This window comes from Microcaecilia unicolor, chromosome 1, assembly GCF_901765095.1.
Source record: "Microcaecilia unicolor chromosome 1, aMicUni1.1, whole genome shotgun sequence".
In the NCBI taxonomy this organism is placed as follows: Eukaryota; Metazoa; Chordata; class Amphibia; order Gymnophiona; family Siphonopidae; genus Microcaecilia; species Microcaecilia unicolor.
The window spans coordinates 452,288,606-452,306,891 of NC_044031.1; the positions used below are offsets into that span (position 1 = coordinate 452,288,606).

At 46.0% G+C, this 18,286-nt stretch overlaps 1 protein-coding gene across 1 annotated transcript in view; it reads right to left on the reverse strand.

Annotated features, from left to right (window-relative positions):
• The window catches only part of COLEC12 (collectin subfamily member 12), a 290,441-nt gene that overhangs the window by 18,243 nt on the left and 253,912 nt on the right, over window positions 1-18,286 (reverse strand). Inside the window, exon 6 of the mRNA XM_030212945.1 lies at window positions 5,930-6,421. Within this exon, the coding sequence (XP_030068805.1) occupies window positions 5,930-6,421 (492 nt within the window). The remainder of the gene's footprint in view (window positions 1-5,929; window positions 6,422-18,286) is intronic.

Sequence of the window (18,286 nt, forward strand, 5' to 3'; positions counted from 1 at the left end):
CTCATCTGAGGATGATGATGGAGTGCATGGGGAGTTCTTTGGCGAGGATTCTCAAGGCATTCCATCTAACTCCACTCCCTCGCCACAGAGGCAGCTGTCTCCTCCCGAGAGCTTGTCTTTTTCATCTTTTGTTCGGGAGATGTCTGAGGCCATCCCCTTCCCCGTGGAAATTGTGGACGAGCCCAGAGCCAAAATGCTTGAGGTTCTGGACTATCCATCTCCACCTTCATCTTCTGCCACAGTTCCTTTTCATGAGACTCTCAAGGAACTTATGCTGAGGAACTGGGAGAAGCCTTTTTCTTGCCCAACCGTCCCCAAAAAAGTTGAGTCCCAATACCGGATCCACGGGGAACCCAGTCTCATGCAGACCCAATTGTCTCATGATTCAGCGGTGGTGGACTCCGCTCTCAGAAGGGCCAAGAGTTCCAGGAGCTTCTCCTCGGCGCCCCCGGGGCGGGAGTTTGGAACTCTGGACGCTTTTGGGAGAAAGGCGTATCAGGCCGGTCTGCTCGCCGCCAAGATCCAGTCATACCAACTCTACACGAGTATTCATTTACGGAACTCTGTGAGGCAGCTTGAGAGTTTGGTAGATACACTCCCTGAGGAGAAGGCCGAACCCTTTCGTCAAGTGATCAGGCAGCAGAAGGCGTGTCGCAAGTTCCTGTCCAGGTGCATTTTTGACACTTGCGATGTGGTATCTCGCTTCTCTGCTCAAGGTATAGCGATGCGCAGGCTCTCATGGCTGCGTGCCTCTAACCTGGAGGAACGAACTCAGCGGAAGATAGCAGATATCCCATGCCGGGGGGATCACCTTTTTGGAGAGAAGGTAGAAGAGATGATTGATCATCTCTACCAGCGTGACAACGCTATGGACTCTCTCTCCCGCCGGGCGCCTTCTGCAACCACTTCCACTGCTAGGAAGTTTTTTAAGGGAAAAAGAAGTGCTCCTTTCGCTTCTAGGAACCGAAAGTACACTCCTTATTCCCGTCAGCCGGTTCAGGCTCGACCCCAGCCCGCTCGCTCTCGTCAGCAGTGGGCACCGAAGCAGGCCCCTGCAGCTCCCCAGCAAAAACCAGGGACGGGTTTTTGACTGGCTCCAGCAGAGCATAGCCGGAATCAAAGTACCTGTGCCGGACGATCTGCCGGTCGGGGGGAGGTTAAAATTTTTTCACCAAAGGTGGCCTCTCTTAACCTCCGATCGGTGGGTTCTCCAAATAGTCCGGTACGGGTACGCTCTCAATTTGATATCCGAACCTCCAAATTGCCCACCAGGAGCTCAGTCTTTCAGCTCCTACCACAAGCAGGTACTTGCAGAGGAACTCTCCGCCCTTCTCAGCGCCAATGCGGTCGAGCCCGTGCCATCCGGGCAGGAAGGGCTGGGATTCTATTCCAGGTACTTCCTTGTGGAAAAGAAAACAGGGGGGATGCGTCCCATCCTAGACCTAAGGGCCCTGAACAAATTCTTGGTCCGAGAAAAGTTCAGGATGCTTTCCCTGGGCACCCTTCTTCCCATGATTCAGGAAAACGATTGGCTATGCTCTCTGGACTTGAAGGACGCTTACACCCACATATCGATACTTCCAGCTCACAGGAGGTATCTTCGATTTCGGCTGGGATCACAGCACTTTCAGTACTGTGTTTTGCCTTTTGGCTTGGCGTCTGCACCCAGGGTATTTACAAAGTGCCTGGCAGTTGTGGCAGCGTCGCTACGCAGACTGGGAGTGCATGTGTTCCCTTATCTGGACGATTGGCTGGTGAAGAACACCTCCCCGCAAGAAACTTTGGAGTCCATGCGGATGACTATTCAGGTGCTAGAGATGTTGGGGTTTGTCATCAATTATCCCAAGTCCCATCTCGTCCCAGCTCAAAAATTGGAATTCATAGGAGCTCTGTTGTGCACAAAGACAGCTTGCGCTTATCTCCCAGGACCCAGAGCGGACAGACTTCTGTCTCTGGTTTCCACAGTGCAAGCGTCTCAGCAGATCACAGCTCGGCAGATGTTGAGATTGCTTGGCCACATGGCCTCCACAGTTCATGTGACACCCATGGCACGTTTACACATGAGATCTGCTCAATGGACCCTAGCTTCTCAGTGGTTTCAGGCCACGGGGAATCTAGAGGATGTAGTCCGGCTGTCCATCAATTTTCGCAACTCCCTCAATTGGTGGACCATTCGATCCAATCTGGTCTTGGGACGCCCATTCCAAATTCCTCAGCCACAAAAAGTGCTGACGACGGATGCATCCCTCCTCGGGTGGGGAGCGCATGTAGATGGGCTTCACACTCAAGGAGCTTGGTCTCTTCAGGAGAGGCATCTCCAGATCAATCTCCTGGAATTGCGAGCGATCTGGAATGCCCTGAAGGCCTTCAGAGATCAGCTAGCCAACAAAATTGTCCTCATTCAGACAGACAATCAGGTGGCCATGTATTACACCAACAAGCAAGGGGGTACCGGATCTCGTCCTCTGTGTCAGGAGGCCATGCAGATGTGGCTATGGGCTTATCAAAACGGAATGTTTCTCCAAGCCACTTATCTAGCCGGTGTAAACAACAGTCTAGCCGACAGGCTGAGCAGAGTTATGCGGCCTCACGAGTGGTCCTTGAACATGACTATTGCCAAAAAGATCTTTCGAGTTTGGGGCACTCCATCGATAGATCTTTTTGCTTCCCAGGACACTCACAAGGTTCCTCAAATCTGTTCCAGACTTCAGGCCCACGGCAGACTAGCGTCGGATGCCTTCCTCCTTTTTTGGGGGACAGGACTCCTATATGCGTATCCTCCCATCCCTTTAGTGGGGAAGACTCTCCTGAAACTCAAGCAAGATCAGGGAACCATGATTCTGATAGCGCCCTTTTGGCCCCGTCAGATATGGTTTCCCCTTCTTCTGGAACTTTCGTCAGAAGAGCCATGGAGATTGGACTGTTTTCCGACCCTCATTACTCAGAACGAGGGGGCGCTTCTACATCCCAACCTCCGGTCTCTAGCTCTCACGGCCTGGATGTTGCGAGCATAGAGGTTGCCTCCTTTGGTCTCTCTGAGGGTGTCTCCAGAGTTCTGTTTGCTTCCAGGAAAGATTCCACACATAAGCGTTACTCTTTTAAATGGAGGAGGTTTGCCGTCTGGTGTGACAGCAACGGTCTAGATCCTTTCTCTTGTCCTGCACAGACCTTGCTTGAGTACCTTCTGCATTTATCCGAGTCTGGTCTTAAGACTAACTCGGTCAAGGTTCATCTTAGCGCAATCAGTGCTTATCATTCACATGTTGATGGCTTGCCGATTTCTGGACAGCCTTTAGTCATGCGTTTCATGAGAGGTTTGTTTTTGTCAAAGCCCCCTATCAAACCTCCTCCAGTGCCATGGGATCTCAATGTCGTTCTCACCCAGCTGATGACAACTCCTTTCGAGCCACTGGATTCCTGTCATCTGAAGTACTTGACCTTGAAGGTCATTTTCTTGGTGGCTGTTACTTCAGCTCGTAGGGTCAGTGAGCTTCAAGCCCTGGTAGTTCATGCACCATTCCTTGTCTTTCATCATGACAGAGTAGTTCTCCGCACGCACCCAAAGTTTCTACCGAAGGTGGTGTCGGAGTTCCATCTGAACCAGTCAATTGTCTTGCCAACATTTTTTCCCCCTCCTCACACGAGCCCGGGCGAAAGCAAGTTGCACACTTTGGACTGTAAAAGAGCACTGGCCTGTTACGTGGAGCGGACACGCCCCTTCAGACAGTCCGCCCATCTGTTTGTTTCTTTTAATCCCAATAAGAGGAGAGTTGCTGTCGGAAAACGCACCATCTCTAATTGGCTAGCAGATTGCATTTCCTTCTCTTACGCCCAAGCTGGGCTGACTTTGGATGGCCATGTCACGGCTCATAATGTTAGAGCCATGGCGGCGTCACTGGCTCATCTAAAGTCAGCCACCATAGAAGAGATTTGCAAAGCTGCGACGTGGGCTTCGATCCACACATTCACATCACATTACTGCCTTCAGCAGCATAGCCGACGCGACAGTCGGTTTGGGCAGTCGGTGCTGCAGAGTCTGTTTGGGGTTTAGAATCCAACTCCACCCCCCTAGGCCCATTTTTATTCTGTTCCAGGCTGCACTCTCAGTTAGTTGAGTTTGGTTTCAGGTCAATTCTGTTTTTTGTCCTCGCCGTTGCGGGACTCAATTGACCATTCTTTGTTATGTTGAGTGAGCCTGGGGGCTAGGGATACCCCATCAGTGAGAATATTGGCCTGCTTGTCTTTGGAGAAAGAGTAGTTACTTACCTGTAACAGGTGTTCTCCGAAGACAGCAGGCAATATATTCTCACAACCCTCCCACCTCCCCTTTGGAGTTGTATTCCTCTAATTCTTGTAATTAACTGAGGAATGTGCCCGCGCGACGGGGGGGAATGTGGACGCGCGCATGCGCACTGCATCCGCCCGCGCGACGGGGGACATTTTTTAATTTTGTCATGGACTTTGCTAGAAAGTCCTCCGGGCCGACGTGACGTCACCCATCAGTGAGAATATATTGCCTGCTGTCTTCGGAGAACACCTGTTACAGGTAAATAACTACTCTTTATCTAGCCTGAAAGTGTCTAAATATATTACATTGTGTCAGAAGTAAGGTTAGCCATGGACAGTCACACATCGATTTCACTTCCGCTACTACTGGGTGTGGCAGGGAATTGTGCTATGAATTTTTTTTTTAGGAGTCAGTGGCGGAATTATGAAATTTTAACTGACCTGGAGGAACAGCAAATGAAGAAACACACTATTCTCCTGTCATATATTGGTACAGAAATATATTGTATTGTATATGTGCGTGTGCTGTAATAAACATTTTCAGAAATACTGTATATTCAAACAATTGTACACAGTAGTGTACTACATTAAGTCAAGCACAGTATTGGAACAATACATTTTAAATATAACAAATTATAGCTGAAAAACGTCTAAGTCTTAGGAAAGCCCAAATCCCACCCTTAACATGGCCCCAACATGCACCCTTGAGTTTTGGACGCACTGCAGACGAACAGCATAGAAAAACGTCTGAAAATACTGATATGGATGTTTTTGTGAGCATAAAATGTCCAAATGCTGCTTTGTACCACTTTTTAGACGTTCTTCTCTTTAAAAAATGAGCCCCATAGTCATAAATTTCATCATTAGAGAACAGATATATTTTTTTCAGATGCAAAGCTGTTACATAAGATTTCCTAGTTCCAGTGTATGCTGAAAAATACATATTCCATTCACATAAGGTAGAAAAACACATGTGAAGGGTACTTCTGTAGATGAGGTGCTCACATCTACACACCCCTTGCATGGGTAAATGTATAAAATACCAGCATTTATGTGCATATGTGTACATTTTCTGTAGTGGTGTGTCTAACTTACATAAAAGTGTATTTTCAAAGCCCTTACACTTACAAATTTACATTGTTTGTAAATGCTTTGAAAATGAGCCCAAGAGCATGCTAACAGTAGGGTGTGTATACATGGATGGAGCTTGAGTGGGAAATAGGTGGGGCTCCCATTTATGCACATAACTTACAGAATACTGTAGGCTATGCACATCCTTGCTGTATTTACATGCCCACAGTTATACCAGATCTATGTTATAAATTGTAGGAGTGTTCATTCTGGGTTATGCTAGTAATCTATAGCGAATCTGGGTGCCCAGATATCACTATAGAATAGACTTCCACTGCGTGTCCTTGGGTGCCTAAATGGAGATGTCCAGTTGTAGAATTACCCTCCATAGAGCACAGTTAGTGGAAAAGTGATGTCCTGGTTCCTAGTCCTTAGTGTTGGTTGAAATAGATACACCACCCAAATGGGATGTGCTGAATTCCACTAGTTCATTCCTTGTTATTTTTTTAAATGGAATCAAATTAAATCCATGAAATGTCATGCCTAAGATTATTTTCAGAGTATGACTTACCAGTAGACTCAGGTTCATATGGAGATGTTGCTACTATTTCACTTTTCAATGCTAGAGGACTTCCAGGGCCTGGTGGGCCTGGTGGGCCTGGTCGGCCAGGGGGACCTGGAGGTCCAGGCAACCCAGTAGGGCCAATGAATCCTTTAGCTCCAGCAACTCCTGGTAGCCCAGGAAGTCCTTGTAGTCCAGGTGGCCCCTGTAGGCCTGATGGTCCATTATTTCCCAGTGGTCCTGGTGGTCCTGGTTCTCCTTTAGGTCCTGGTTCACCAGGTTTTCCAGGAGAACCTCTTTGGCCTTTGTTTCCAGGATATCCTCTTGAACCTTTCCCTCCTTTTTCTCCGGGTGGCCCAGCTGGTCCAGGTAGGCCTTTTTCACCTGCCATTCCTTGAGGTCCTGCTACTCCTTGTTCTCCTTTCTGTCCCCTCATTCCAGAGGGTCCAATGGGCCCTGCGGGTCCCCGATCACCCTTAGAACCCCGTGGACCAGGAGGACCTGAAAAAAGCATAGCAAATATTAGCGGTCAACAAAAAGGAGATGAAAATATTCTAGTACCATGAAGAAAAACTTGGATTTCCCCTTTAGCATATTAACAGCTACATCTGAAATATCATTTTAGGCTTTCTGTATTACAAAGGGTGGAAAAAAATGACCTGAAACAGTACATAATGGATATGAAGTGTCTGAACTGTTACAGTTCATTTATTGACCTTGCATGGCCATGCCATTCAAAAACATGTTAACTAGAACATTCTATAAGCAATAGGGAGTGGGAAAGGTTGAACTAGGACAAAGATATACAACATGGCAGTTTGAGAATTATAAAACATTACCACTCTTCTTAAATGGAGTAAAAGCAAAAAATAGAATAAATTGTTATAATGGTTAAATCTATGAAGAAACTTTATAGATATGTTTTCTCTTCTGCTGGAAACTACGCATAGGTGATGTGTGGTATATATAATTTTTAAATAAGTAAATGCTTTTGCTTTTTTGTATCTGTATGTTCAAATCAATAAACATAAAATATAAACACTAGTGCTCATCTTGGTTATGCTGTATATTAAGGAAATGATATACACAAAGAGAGAGATAATGAATGCTTTCCTCTAGTCTGTAATTCTTTTTTTTTTGGCTGGATTAAATTATTCCAGATATAAATAACCTGCAGTGATTCAAACACAATAAAAGAGCTTCATTTTAGTTTGAGAAGGGATACAACAAACAATACAGAAAAAAAACCCTAAAACAAAAACTGGTTGAAGGATAGGAAACAGAGAGTGGGGTTAAATGGGCAGTATTCACAATGGAGAAGGGTAGTTAGTGGGGTTCCTCAGTAACTAGCGAGGTAATTAAATTTGCTGATGACACAAAGTTATTCAAAGTCATTAAATCGCGACAGGATTGTGAAAAATTACAAGAGGACCTTACGAGACTGGGAGACTGGGCGGCTAAATGGCAGATGATGTTTAATGTGAGCAAGTGCAAGGTGATGCATGTGGGAAAAAAGAACCCAAATTATAGCTACGTCATGCAAGGTTCCACGTTAGGAGTTACGGACCAAGAAAGGGATCTGGGTGTCGTCGTCGATAACACACTGAAACCTTCTGCTCAGTGTGCTGCTGCGGCTAAGAAAGCGAATAGAATGTTGGGTATTATTAGGAAAGGTATGGAAAACAGGTGTGAGGATGTTATAATTCCGTTGTATCGCTCCATGGTGCGACCGCACCTTGAGTATTGTGTTCAATTCTGGTCGCCGCATCTCAAGAAAGATATAGTAGAATTGGAAAAGGTGCAGCGAAGGGCGACTAAAATGATAGCGGGGATGGGACGACTTCCCTATGAAGAAAGACTAAGGAGGCTAGGGCTATTCAGCTTGGAGAAGAGACGGCTGAGGGGAGACATGATAGAGGTATATAAAATAATGAGTGGAGTGGAACAGGTGGATGTGAAGCGTCTGTTCACACTTTCCAAAAATACTAGGACTAGGGGGCATGCGATGAAACTACAGTGTAGTAAATTTAAAACAAATCGGAGAAAATTTTTCTTCACCCAACGTGTAATTAAACTCTGGAATTCGTTGCCAGAGAAAGTGGTGAAGGCGGTTAGCTTAGCAGAGTTTAAAAAGGGGTTGGACGGTTTCCTAAAGGACAAGTCCATAAACCGCTACTAAACGGACTTGGAAAAATCCAAAATTCCAGGAATAACATGTATAGAATGTTTGTACATTTGGGAAGCTTGCCAGGTGCCCTTGGTTTGGATTGGCCGCTGTCGTGGACAGGATACTGGGCTCGATGGACCCTTGGTCTTTTCCCAGTATGGCATTACTTATGTACTTATGTAAAACAAACCGCTAAGGCAGTCATAAACCCAAAGACATATGAATATGTTTCTAAGGGCTAGATTTACATTTCAGGAAAAACGCAGTGAACAAAATGTCCAGACAGGCTGCAGGCCAGTTTGCTTGTATAATTTGTAAACTGCATATCATTATGACCAAGGATTTCATTTCCTGCAGCATCTGGAAAGGGAAAACTCAACAGAAAAAATTAAGACAAAAGTTCTTCAAAAAGCAACCTGGAATTATTCTCTGATCCTTAAATATAGCAGCATTTTGCAACTATCCCAATCCTTGAATCTGGCCCTCACTGTTCTCTGTCTGCTTGAGAATTTTTTCTCTTGAATCATCTGCTATTAACTCTTTCTTGTTATTCTTTTTTTGTTACATTTGTACCCTGTGCTTTCCCACTCATGGCAGGCTCAATGTGGCTTACATGGGGCAATGGAGGGTTAAGTGACTTGCCCAGAGTCACAAGGAGCTGCCTGTGCCTGAAGTGGGAATTGAACTCACTTCCTCAGGACCAAAGTCCACCACCCTAACCACTAGGCCACTCCTCCACTCCACTATTTTTGCAGGCTGCTTCTGCCATTTCATAGTCTCCCCTTAACTTGCATGTGCATCTTTCTTTCTCTTTCTTCTCATGGCATGTGTGTGCACATCCTGTCCTATATTTCTTTCACTCAACTCCATCTAAACCCCTATCAAGCCAATTTTGAAACTCCTGGGGTCAGCATTTGTTTTAAATGCCAACTGCAGCATTTAAATTATTCATAGATATTCAGTACAACTATCTGGATCAGGAGTGTAGCCAGACTTCGGCAGGAGGGGGGGGGGGGGGGGGCAGAGCCCGAGGTGAGGGGGCACCACCCTCCAGCCAACCATTGACAACCCCCCCACGCTGCCGACCCGTTCGACCCCCCTCCCACCGCCAACCTGCCTACCTTTGCTGGCGGGGAACCCCAACCCCCCACCAGCCGAGGTCCTCCTCGCAAAAGGCTTCCTATTCCTTCTGTTTCTGACATCCTGCACGTTGTCAGTGGCGTTCCTAGGGGGGGCGGTGGGTGCGGTCCGCCCCGAGTGCACGCTGTTGGGCGGGTGCCATGCACCTGTCGGCTCCGCTCGTTCTGTGCTCCCTCTGCCCCGGAACAGGTTACTTCCTGTTCCGGGGCAGAGGGAGCATGGAACGAGTGAAGCCGACAGGCGCGCAGCACCCCCCCCAGCAGGTAAAAATGCAACCGGGGGGGTGTCGTTTTGCCGGGGGGGGGGGGGGCTGCACCCGGGGGGGGGGGGCGCATCAGCGATCCGCCGCGGGTGTCAGCCGCCCTAGGAACGCCACTGCACGTTGTACGTGCAGGACATCAGACTCACAGAACGAAGCCTTCGTTCTGTGAGTCTGACGTCCTGCACGTACAACGTGCAGGACATCAGAAACAGAAGGAATAGGAAGCCTTTTGCGAGGAGGACCTCGGCTGGCGGGGGGTTGGGGTTCCCTGCCAGCAAAGGTAGGCAGGTTGGCGGCGGGAGGGGGGGGTCAAGCGAGCCGTCAGCAGGCCCCCAGGCCCCCCAGGCCCCACGTAGTTACACCACTGATCTGGATAGTGAGCAGTGTTGAATACTTGGGTAAAGTGGAAAATGCTGCCATTGTCTGGAGAGCAGTGATATTCAAACTGCTATCTGGATGCCTTCCCAGATAAAGCTAGGACAGCAATGTTTACTAAGCTGTGGTAGAGGTGCGCTTGTGTTTTTAGAGCATTCTAATTTATAGCACGCGCTAACCCTAGCGCACCTTAGTAAACAGGGCCCGTAGTTATAGGGTAAAAAATACAGGTGAATTTTCTCGTCATCATTTTCTTATCATGTAGCAAAAATGTGGAACATATTACCCATATCTATAAGAAAATTAGCAAATTATTATGTTTTTAAGAAATCTGTTATAACAATGTTATTTAGAAAATATATAATTTCTACTTAGTGAAGTTATAGGTTGATTCTGTTCAGTTAGGATTACTTTACTACTGTCTATATTTAAGTTTTGATGTGCTCTTTTGTATGCTCCCAGAATTATGCTTTTGGGTTCTTTATATGGAATCCGCCTTGAACTTAGCAATACAGGCGGAATATGAGAAATGGTAAATGTAATATCATTGCTGTCTGGATAATTTGCCATTTCCAACTTTGCTCCACCCATGTGCCCCCCTCCCCCGACACTATCCAGATAAAGGGCAATTCTATGATCTAGGAACTGATATTTACATGTCCCCTGTGCACATACCCTCGGATTCTGTATAGCTCGACTTAAGTTGTGCATAAATCTGGTCATATTCTGGGTTTGCGCGTGCAACTTAATTAGTTAATTGCCAATTAACAAGCAATTATTAACTCTAGTTGGCATTAGAATTTATGCACACAACTGTCTAAGCGTATTCTACAACGTGATGCATGTAAATTCTAAGTTGCATAGTTGAAAAGGGGGCGTGGGTGTGGGTCATGGGTGTTTCTAAAATCTATGCACGTTGTTATAGAATACACTACTACTATTACTACTACTTATCATTTCTAAAGCGCTACTAGACGTACGCAGCGCTGTACACTTGAACATGAAGAGACAGTCCCTGCTTGACAGAGCGTACAATCTAATTAGGACCCATCTGTGTTGGCATTTACACCAAGTTTTACTTGGCGTAACTGCCCCTGACTAAATTGAGTCATGTGGATGGACACGCAGCATGTTCTATACACCGTGTGGAAATTTAGGCATATTCTTTAAAGCATGCCTAAATTTAGGCAAACACCTAGGCGTATTTTGTTTCGGCAACTAATTTTTTAGGCATGATATATAGAATCTAGTCCATAAGGGGCAATTTTCTATAGGCTGCCTAAATTTAGATGTTGGGATGGTGCACGCTAAGCACGAATTGTATAATGACAGCTCCATATGGGGCTGCAGTTATAGAATACTAGTAAAAAAAGCCCGTTTCTCATTGAAATGAAACGGGCACTAGCAAGGTAATCACCTTCTGCCATTAATGTTTTTAAGGGACGTTCCAGCATCCCCCCTCCCTCCCAATTCCAGGGTCCCCCTGTCCCTCCCTCCCAGTTCCAGGGTAGTTGTCCCTCCCTCCGAGTTCCAGGGTCGTTGGCCCTCCCTCTCTCCCTTCCAGTTCCAGGCCCCCTCCCTCCGAATTTTAAAAGTCATCCTGACTTACCTCATTGGGGTTACGGCGGCCGGCAGCAGCAGTAAAAAGCGTGCAGGCTTGGCACTTCAGTTTTCCCTTCTCTGTCTCTCAGCTCTGGTCCCACCCTCATTTCCTGTTTCCGCAAGGGCGGGACCAGAGCTGAGAGACAGAGAAGGGAAACCTGAAGTAAGTGCCGAGAGTTCCCTCGAGGGCGGTGCGATTACGAACCCTATGAACACTACACAGCTTCACTGCCACGCTGCCACGGAGTCAGCTCCAGAATGTTGGAGGTGCGAATTATTATATTAGACTAGCATAAGTCCGCATTTTCACTCCTAACTTTAGACGTGAGCATTTTACGCCTGCTCAAAGGCTGGGATAAATGCTCACATCTAAGTACCGGCAATTAGGCGCATGGTGCCTAATTGCTTAGCACGCCCATACTCCTCCTGTGTGCCATAAAATTTAAGTGTGTGATTTATAGAGCAAGGACATGTCATTATGTGTATAACTACAAATTATTGCCAATTAGTGTTTGTTAAGACCAATTAATGATACTTATTTACTTTACTTTACCAGATGCTTATATTCCGCTCACATCTTGAGTGGTTCTGAGTGGATTACATAGTGGAGAGAACAACAATATTACATAGGGATGTTAGGGGGATGACAAGCAGTTAAGTAATTGGTATTTCATGTAGTGTGGTATAGGAAGAACGTTATCTGGGGGAAATGCGTTAGTATCATATAGTACAAAAGGTACAGGAACAAGTAATCTTGGTTACATTTAAACAGGTCTTGCCTAGTGCATAGTTACAGGAAAGGACATTTTAGATTGACAGACTTATTTCGATTGACATATCATGGCAACAGAATTATGAAGAATTTGGCAGTATGTATTTCTCTAATAGGATGGATTTTAAGGCTTTACGGAATTGGGTGTAGCAGTTGATGTTGAGTATTGGTGCCGGCAGGGAGTTCCAGAATTTGGTGGCTTGGTAAGAGAATAGGTTTGAGAAAGGTCTCTTGAGGGGAAATTCTTTGTAGGATGGGAAGGATAGTTTTAGAGATCTTGTCCCATAGCCTGAGTGCAGAGTTTTGATTAAACGAAACATGTATTGGGGCACATATCTCTGGAGGATTTTGTAGACAAAACAGCAGAGTTTAAAGACAATTCTGGCCTCTACAGGTAGCTAGTATAGCTGGGCATATAGATGAAAGACCGTGTCAAATTTTTTTGGTCCATATATTATTATTATTATTATTAGCATTTGTATAGTCTTATGGCTGTGTTTCGTGTTGTCTGTAGTGTGCGTATTAGGCTTTTATGGCAGTTTAAGTAGATTATTTTACAGTAGTCTAGCTTGGTTAAAATTAGAGACTGTACTATGAGTCTGAAGTGTTCTTGTGTGAAGTATTTCCGTATTCGTCTGAGGTTGTGTAGTTGAAAGAAGTAGGTTTTGACTGTCCTATTTACTTGTGTTTCCCAGGATAGGTCCTGGTCTAGGATTTTGAGGGAGGATTCAAGTTTGTAGGGTAGGTCATTCATTATGAAGGAGCTGTTTTGTTCGGTAGTTGTGTTATGGCCTGCCAGGAGGAATTTCGCTTTTTCACAGTTTAGTTTTAATTATCACCAATCAAGTACCATTTTAGTGCTAATTACCCAAATTAGTGACATGCATGACTGATATAACCACGTGCCCAATTTTACACTCAACTTTAGGTGCCATTTATAGAATCTGGGGGGACATTACTAGCACTTATGCACAAGTGTACACCTACCTGTCAAAGTGCCAGCAGGGTGTCTAAGTACTGTTCTACAATACCCACTTAACTTACATAGCATGTATTTACAAGGAGTGTGTGCACATGGACAGACCATGGGTGAGATATGGGCGGAGCTCCTACTTTTGCACATACCTGCATCTCTGCTGCATTTAGGTGCCTACACTTACGTCAGCTCTATTAGAAATTAGAAGAGATTCAAACAAAAGCAACCAAAATGATAAGGAGGGCTCTTCAGCTTGGAAAAGAGACGGCGGACGAGGTATACGATTGAGGTCTATAAAATCCTGAGTGGTGTAGAATGGGTAGAAGTGAATTGATTTTTCACTCTTTCAAGAAGTACAACGACTAGGAGACACTCATTGAAATTACATGGACATACTTTTAAAACAAACAGGAGGAAATATTTTTTTTTCAGTCAAAGAATAGTTAAGTTATGGAACTTGCTGCTGGAGGATGTGGTAACAGCGGTTAGCATATCTGGGTTTAGAAAAGGTTTGGACAAGTTCCTGGAGGAAAAGTCAATAGTCTGCTAGTGAGACAGACATGGGGAAGCCACTGCTTACCCTGGGATTGGTAGCATGGAATGTTGCAATGATTTGGGTTTCTCTCAGGTACTTGGGACCTGGATTCGCCACTCTTGGAAGCAAGATACTGGGCTACATGGACCATTGGTCTGACCCAGTATGGCTATTCTTATGTTCTTATAGCTGGTGTAACTGAAGGTATGTAAATGTTGGGCACACTATCGGGTTACACTAGTATTCTATAATGGAATCTGGGCACTCAGGTTCTGTTATAGACTAGGCTCCTCCCACATATCCTTAGGGCACCTAAATAGAGGTGCCCAGTTGCAGAGTTGCCCCCATAGGGGTGAATTCTCTTTATGACACTGAAAAAAAGCGCTATTTTATAAACCATGTTTAAAGTTAGGCATGCTTTAAGAATAGAAACATATAAAAATATAGGCAGATAAAGAATATATGGCATATCCAGTCGGCCCACACATGCCATCTACTCTCCCTATCACTCCCTTAGAGATCCTATGTACTTGTCCCAAGCTCTTTTGAATTCAAAGACTGTTTTCATCTCCATCACTTCCTCTGGGAGGCCGTTCCACGAATTCACCTTTTCCATGAAGAAGTATTTTTTCAGGTTACTTCGGAGTCTATCCCATTTCTCCTCATCCTATGCCTCCTTGCTCCAGAGCTTCCTTTCAACTGATAGAAACTCACCTCCTGTGCATTTAAGCCATATAGGTATTTAAACGTCTCTATTATATCTCCTCTCATCCACCTTTCTTCCAAAGTATACATATTGAGATCATTAAGTCTGCCCTCATATGCTTTATGATGAAGACCACTGACCATTTTAGTAGCCGCCCTCTGGACTGACTCCATCCTGTTTATATCTTTTTGAAGGTGCGGGCTCCAGAATTGTACACAATATTCTAAACTAGTAAAAGAGGCACGTTTCTAACAGAAAGGAAACGGGCGCTAGCAAGGTTCCAGGGCCCCCTCCCTACCTCCCTCCCTCCGTCCTCCGATGTCCAGGCCCCCTCCCCTCTGAGTTCCATGCCCCCTACCTGCCTCCCTCCCTCCCTCCCTCCGAGTTTCATGCCCCCTACCTGCCTCCCTCTCTCTCCTCCGAGTTCCAGACAACAGTCCCTCTCCTCCGAGTTCCAGGACCCGTCCCTCCCACCTCCTCCCCCTCCTCCCCCTCCTCCTCCTCCTTCCTCCCCATCCCCATCCCCCTCTTCCCCCTCCTCCTCCTCCTCCTTCTCTCGTCTCAAGACCACCCTCTCTGGTCTCAGGACAACCTTCTCCCCCCTCTCTCTTCTCAGGACCCCCTCCCCCCTCTCATCTCAGGACTCCCTCCCCCCTCTCTCAGGACCCCCTCCCCCTCTCTCATCTCAGGACCCCCTCTCTCTTGTCTCAGGACCCCCTCCCCCCTCCAGTCCGACGGCCCCACTCCTGTCTGAGTTCCGTGCCCCCCCCCTCTCCAATTTCCGTCGCCCAGCACCTCCCTTCCTCTGTCTCTGTGGCCTCCGAGTGCAAGGAGGACGTGTGCGGGTGCCCCAGCCCTTCGTAAGTGGCAGCTGTTGTTTAAAACATTTTACCTCCTGCTCCGCCGGCAACAGTGAAGTGCAGCACGCACGGACGCCGCTTCAGACTGCCTTTCCTTTCGCTTCTGTTTCAGCTGTTCCTCTGGTCCCGCGCTTCCGCAAACAGGAAATGAGGGTGGGACCAGAGGAACAGCTAAAACGGAAGTGAAAGCAAAGGCAGTCTGAAGCGGTGTCCGTGCGTTGTGGACTTCACTGTCGCCGGCGGAGCAGGAGGTAAAACGTTTTAAACAACAGCTGCCACTTACAAAGGGCTGAGGCACCCGCACAACATCCTCCTTGCACTCGGAGGCCACAGAGACAGAGGGAGGGAGGCGCTGGGCGGCAGAAATCGGAGGAGAGGGGGCGTGGAACTGGGACGGGAGTGGGCCCGTGGAACTCAGACGGACGGGAGTGGAAGGAGGGAGGGAGGTAGGGGGTCATGGAACTCGGGGGGGGGGGGGCATTTGCTTACTCACCTCCTGTGGCTGCTGCTGGGTTCCCTTCCCTCTCACTTCCCATTGGTCTGCCCTGTGATGACATCCCCAGGGCGGACCAATGGGAACTGTGTTATGAACCCAGGCAGCCAGACGGAGGTGCAAATTATTACATAGAATGAGGTCTCACCAGAGTTTTATACACTATTCTTATACACTATTCTATAGCTTGCATGCTGTGTGTGTCAGTGTGCATTATGGGGTAGATACAGTAAATGGTGCCCAAAGTTATGTGCTATTATGAACTGCTCTAAGACAGTCTTCTGTAAAGTGTGAGCACTTATGCCTTCTAAAAGCTGGTGTAAATGCTAGTGCTCAACTGATGGTTGTTGGGTGCACAAATGCAGGTGTTCTATAACTTTGTGCCTCATTTCTGGGAATGTTCCGGACCTGTCCAGGCTCCTCCCATGGCCACACCCCATTTGGAGTTGTGCCTGAGAGAAGCCAGGTGACAGTTTACAGAATAGGCGTGTAAGTCAGTTATGTGCTCAGCAGCTAATTAGTGCCAAGTAGTGCTCGTTAACATCAATTATTGGTACTCATCTCCAATTAAGTGCCAATTAGCTAATTATGTTACATGAGTAACTGACCCTATTCTATAACTGGGTGTGCATTTTTGCATCTGACATTAGGCACAATTTATATAATTGGGTGGTAGATTCATGTAAGTGCTAGAATTCTATAAATTACGCAGGAAAACGGTGCCTTACTTTAGGTGCAATGATATACAATGAAGGGGATGGCCTGTTTCTTTTTCTGACAATATATTTCTGTTATGTACCTTTAAATACATTCCAGTTGATATTCAGTGCTATTTCACTAGTTAATTTTCAGCACAAGATAGCTGGTTGTCTCTGTTGAATATTAGTGCCTAGCACATAGGACCAGATTCTATATATCACGCCTACAAAATCAGTGCCGAAATGAAATACACCTAGGTATAAAGTATGCCTAAATTTAGGTGTGCTTTATAGAATAAGCCTAAATTTCAGCGCAGTTTATAGAATACACCGAGCGCCTGCCAACATGATGGAATTTAGTCATGGGCAGTTACGCCAAGTAAAACTTGGTATAAATGCCAGGACCTAAATTAGGTGCATACCAGATGTATTCTATAATAATGTGCATAGATTTTTAGAAATGCCATTGACCCGCCCATTCCATGCCCATGGCCACACCCCCATTTCAACTATGTGACTTAGAATTTACGCGCATCACATTATAGAATATGCTTAGAAAGTTATGCGTGTAAATAATAATTAATGGCAATTAGTGTCAATAATTGCTTAAGTGGCAATTACCGATGCTGATTGGCTTAACTAATTAAATTATGTGCATGCACATGCAGAATACGACTGGATTTGTGCACACAACTTAAGTTGCAGTATATAGAATCTGGGGGACTGTGGTCAACTGGCTATATTGCACGATATAATTGGCTAGCCGTGAATATTCGTGCTTCGCTGGCTAAGTTTAGCGGCCAAATTGGGCCACTTAAATAGCAGTCTTATCTTTGACCGCTATAAACGTAACTGACTAGTGCTGAATATTAACATGGCCAGTCACCGGAAATGGCCCGGTGTTGAATATCCAGGCTTAGCGCCGATCGCGGCACTTTGCCGGCCTGCCTCCCACAGGCTGAATATCGGTTGGATTGTTAGTATTTAAGAATTCCATGAGCACTGTTGGTGATGCACTACTTAGAGGCACTTAATAGAATCATGTAACCCTAAAGGGAATCACATTTAACCTAACACACTTTATTGGTTGGGGAATCTGGCAAGATGTTTTGGAGACTGGCACCTGGCCCCCTTTCTGTTAGTTCCCAACATGCTCAAAACCAACAAAACAGAATCCCTCCGATATTCAAAAGCATTTGATCGGCCAGAATTGGCACCAGGCTGGTTAAATGCCTCATAACTGGCTATCCGGAGATATTCAGCGTGGAATAGCCCTCTATCTCCCACTGAATATCGCCCGTTAGCAGTTAGAGGATAGTCGGTTATATTGGGCGATATAATCGGCTATCTGCCGATATTCAGCCCCACTTTAGCAGCTATATTTGGCTGCGTGAATACATGGGATATCTTTGGCCAGTTTGAACATAACCGGTAAAGTATGAATATCGACTTAGCTGGTTAGGTTCAATCCGGTCAAAAATAAACAAGATATTCAATGCTGACGGCATTAATATCTGGGTTTAGCACTGATCGTGGGAGTTAGCTGGGCTAAGTCCTGTAGTCTGAATATCGGCCCCTATGTCTTTATTGTTTTATTTTGTAGCAGTGTAATTCTAAAAGAAATAAAATATAAGGTGATAACTTTTTATTGTACCAACTATTTCTTCCCTAGTATTTGGAAGTTACCACTCCATTCCTCAGGTGCAAACAGAGTAAGCAGGTTAGTGCAAAAGAATGAGCTCTGATCTACTCAGTTTGCTTCCTGTAAATAAGAGGGACC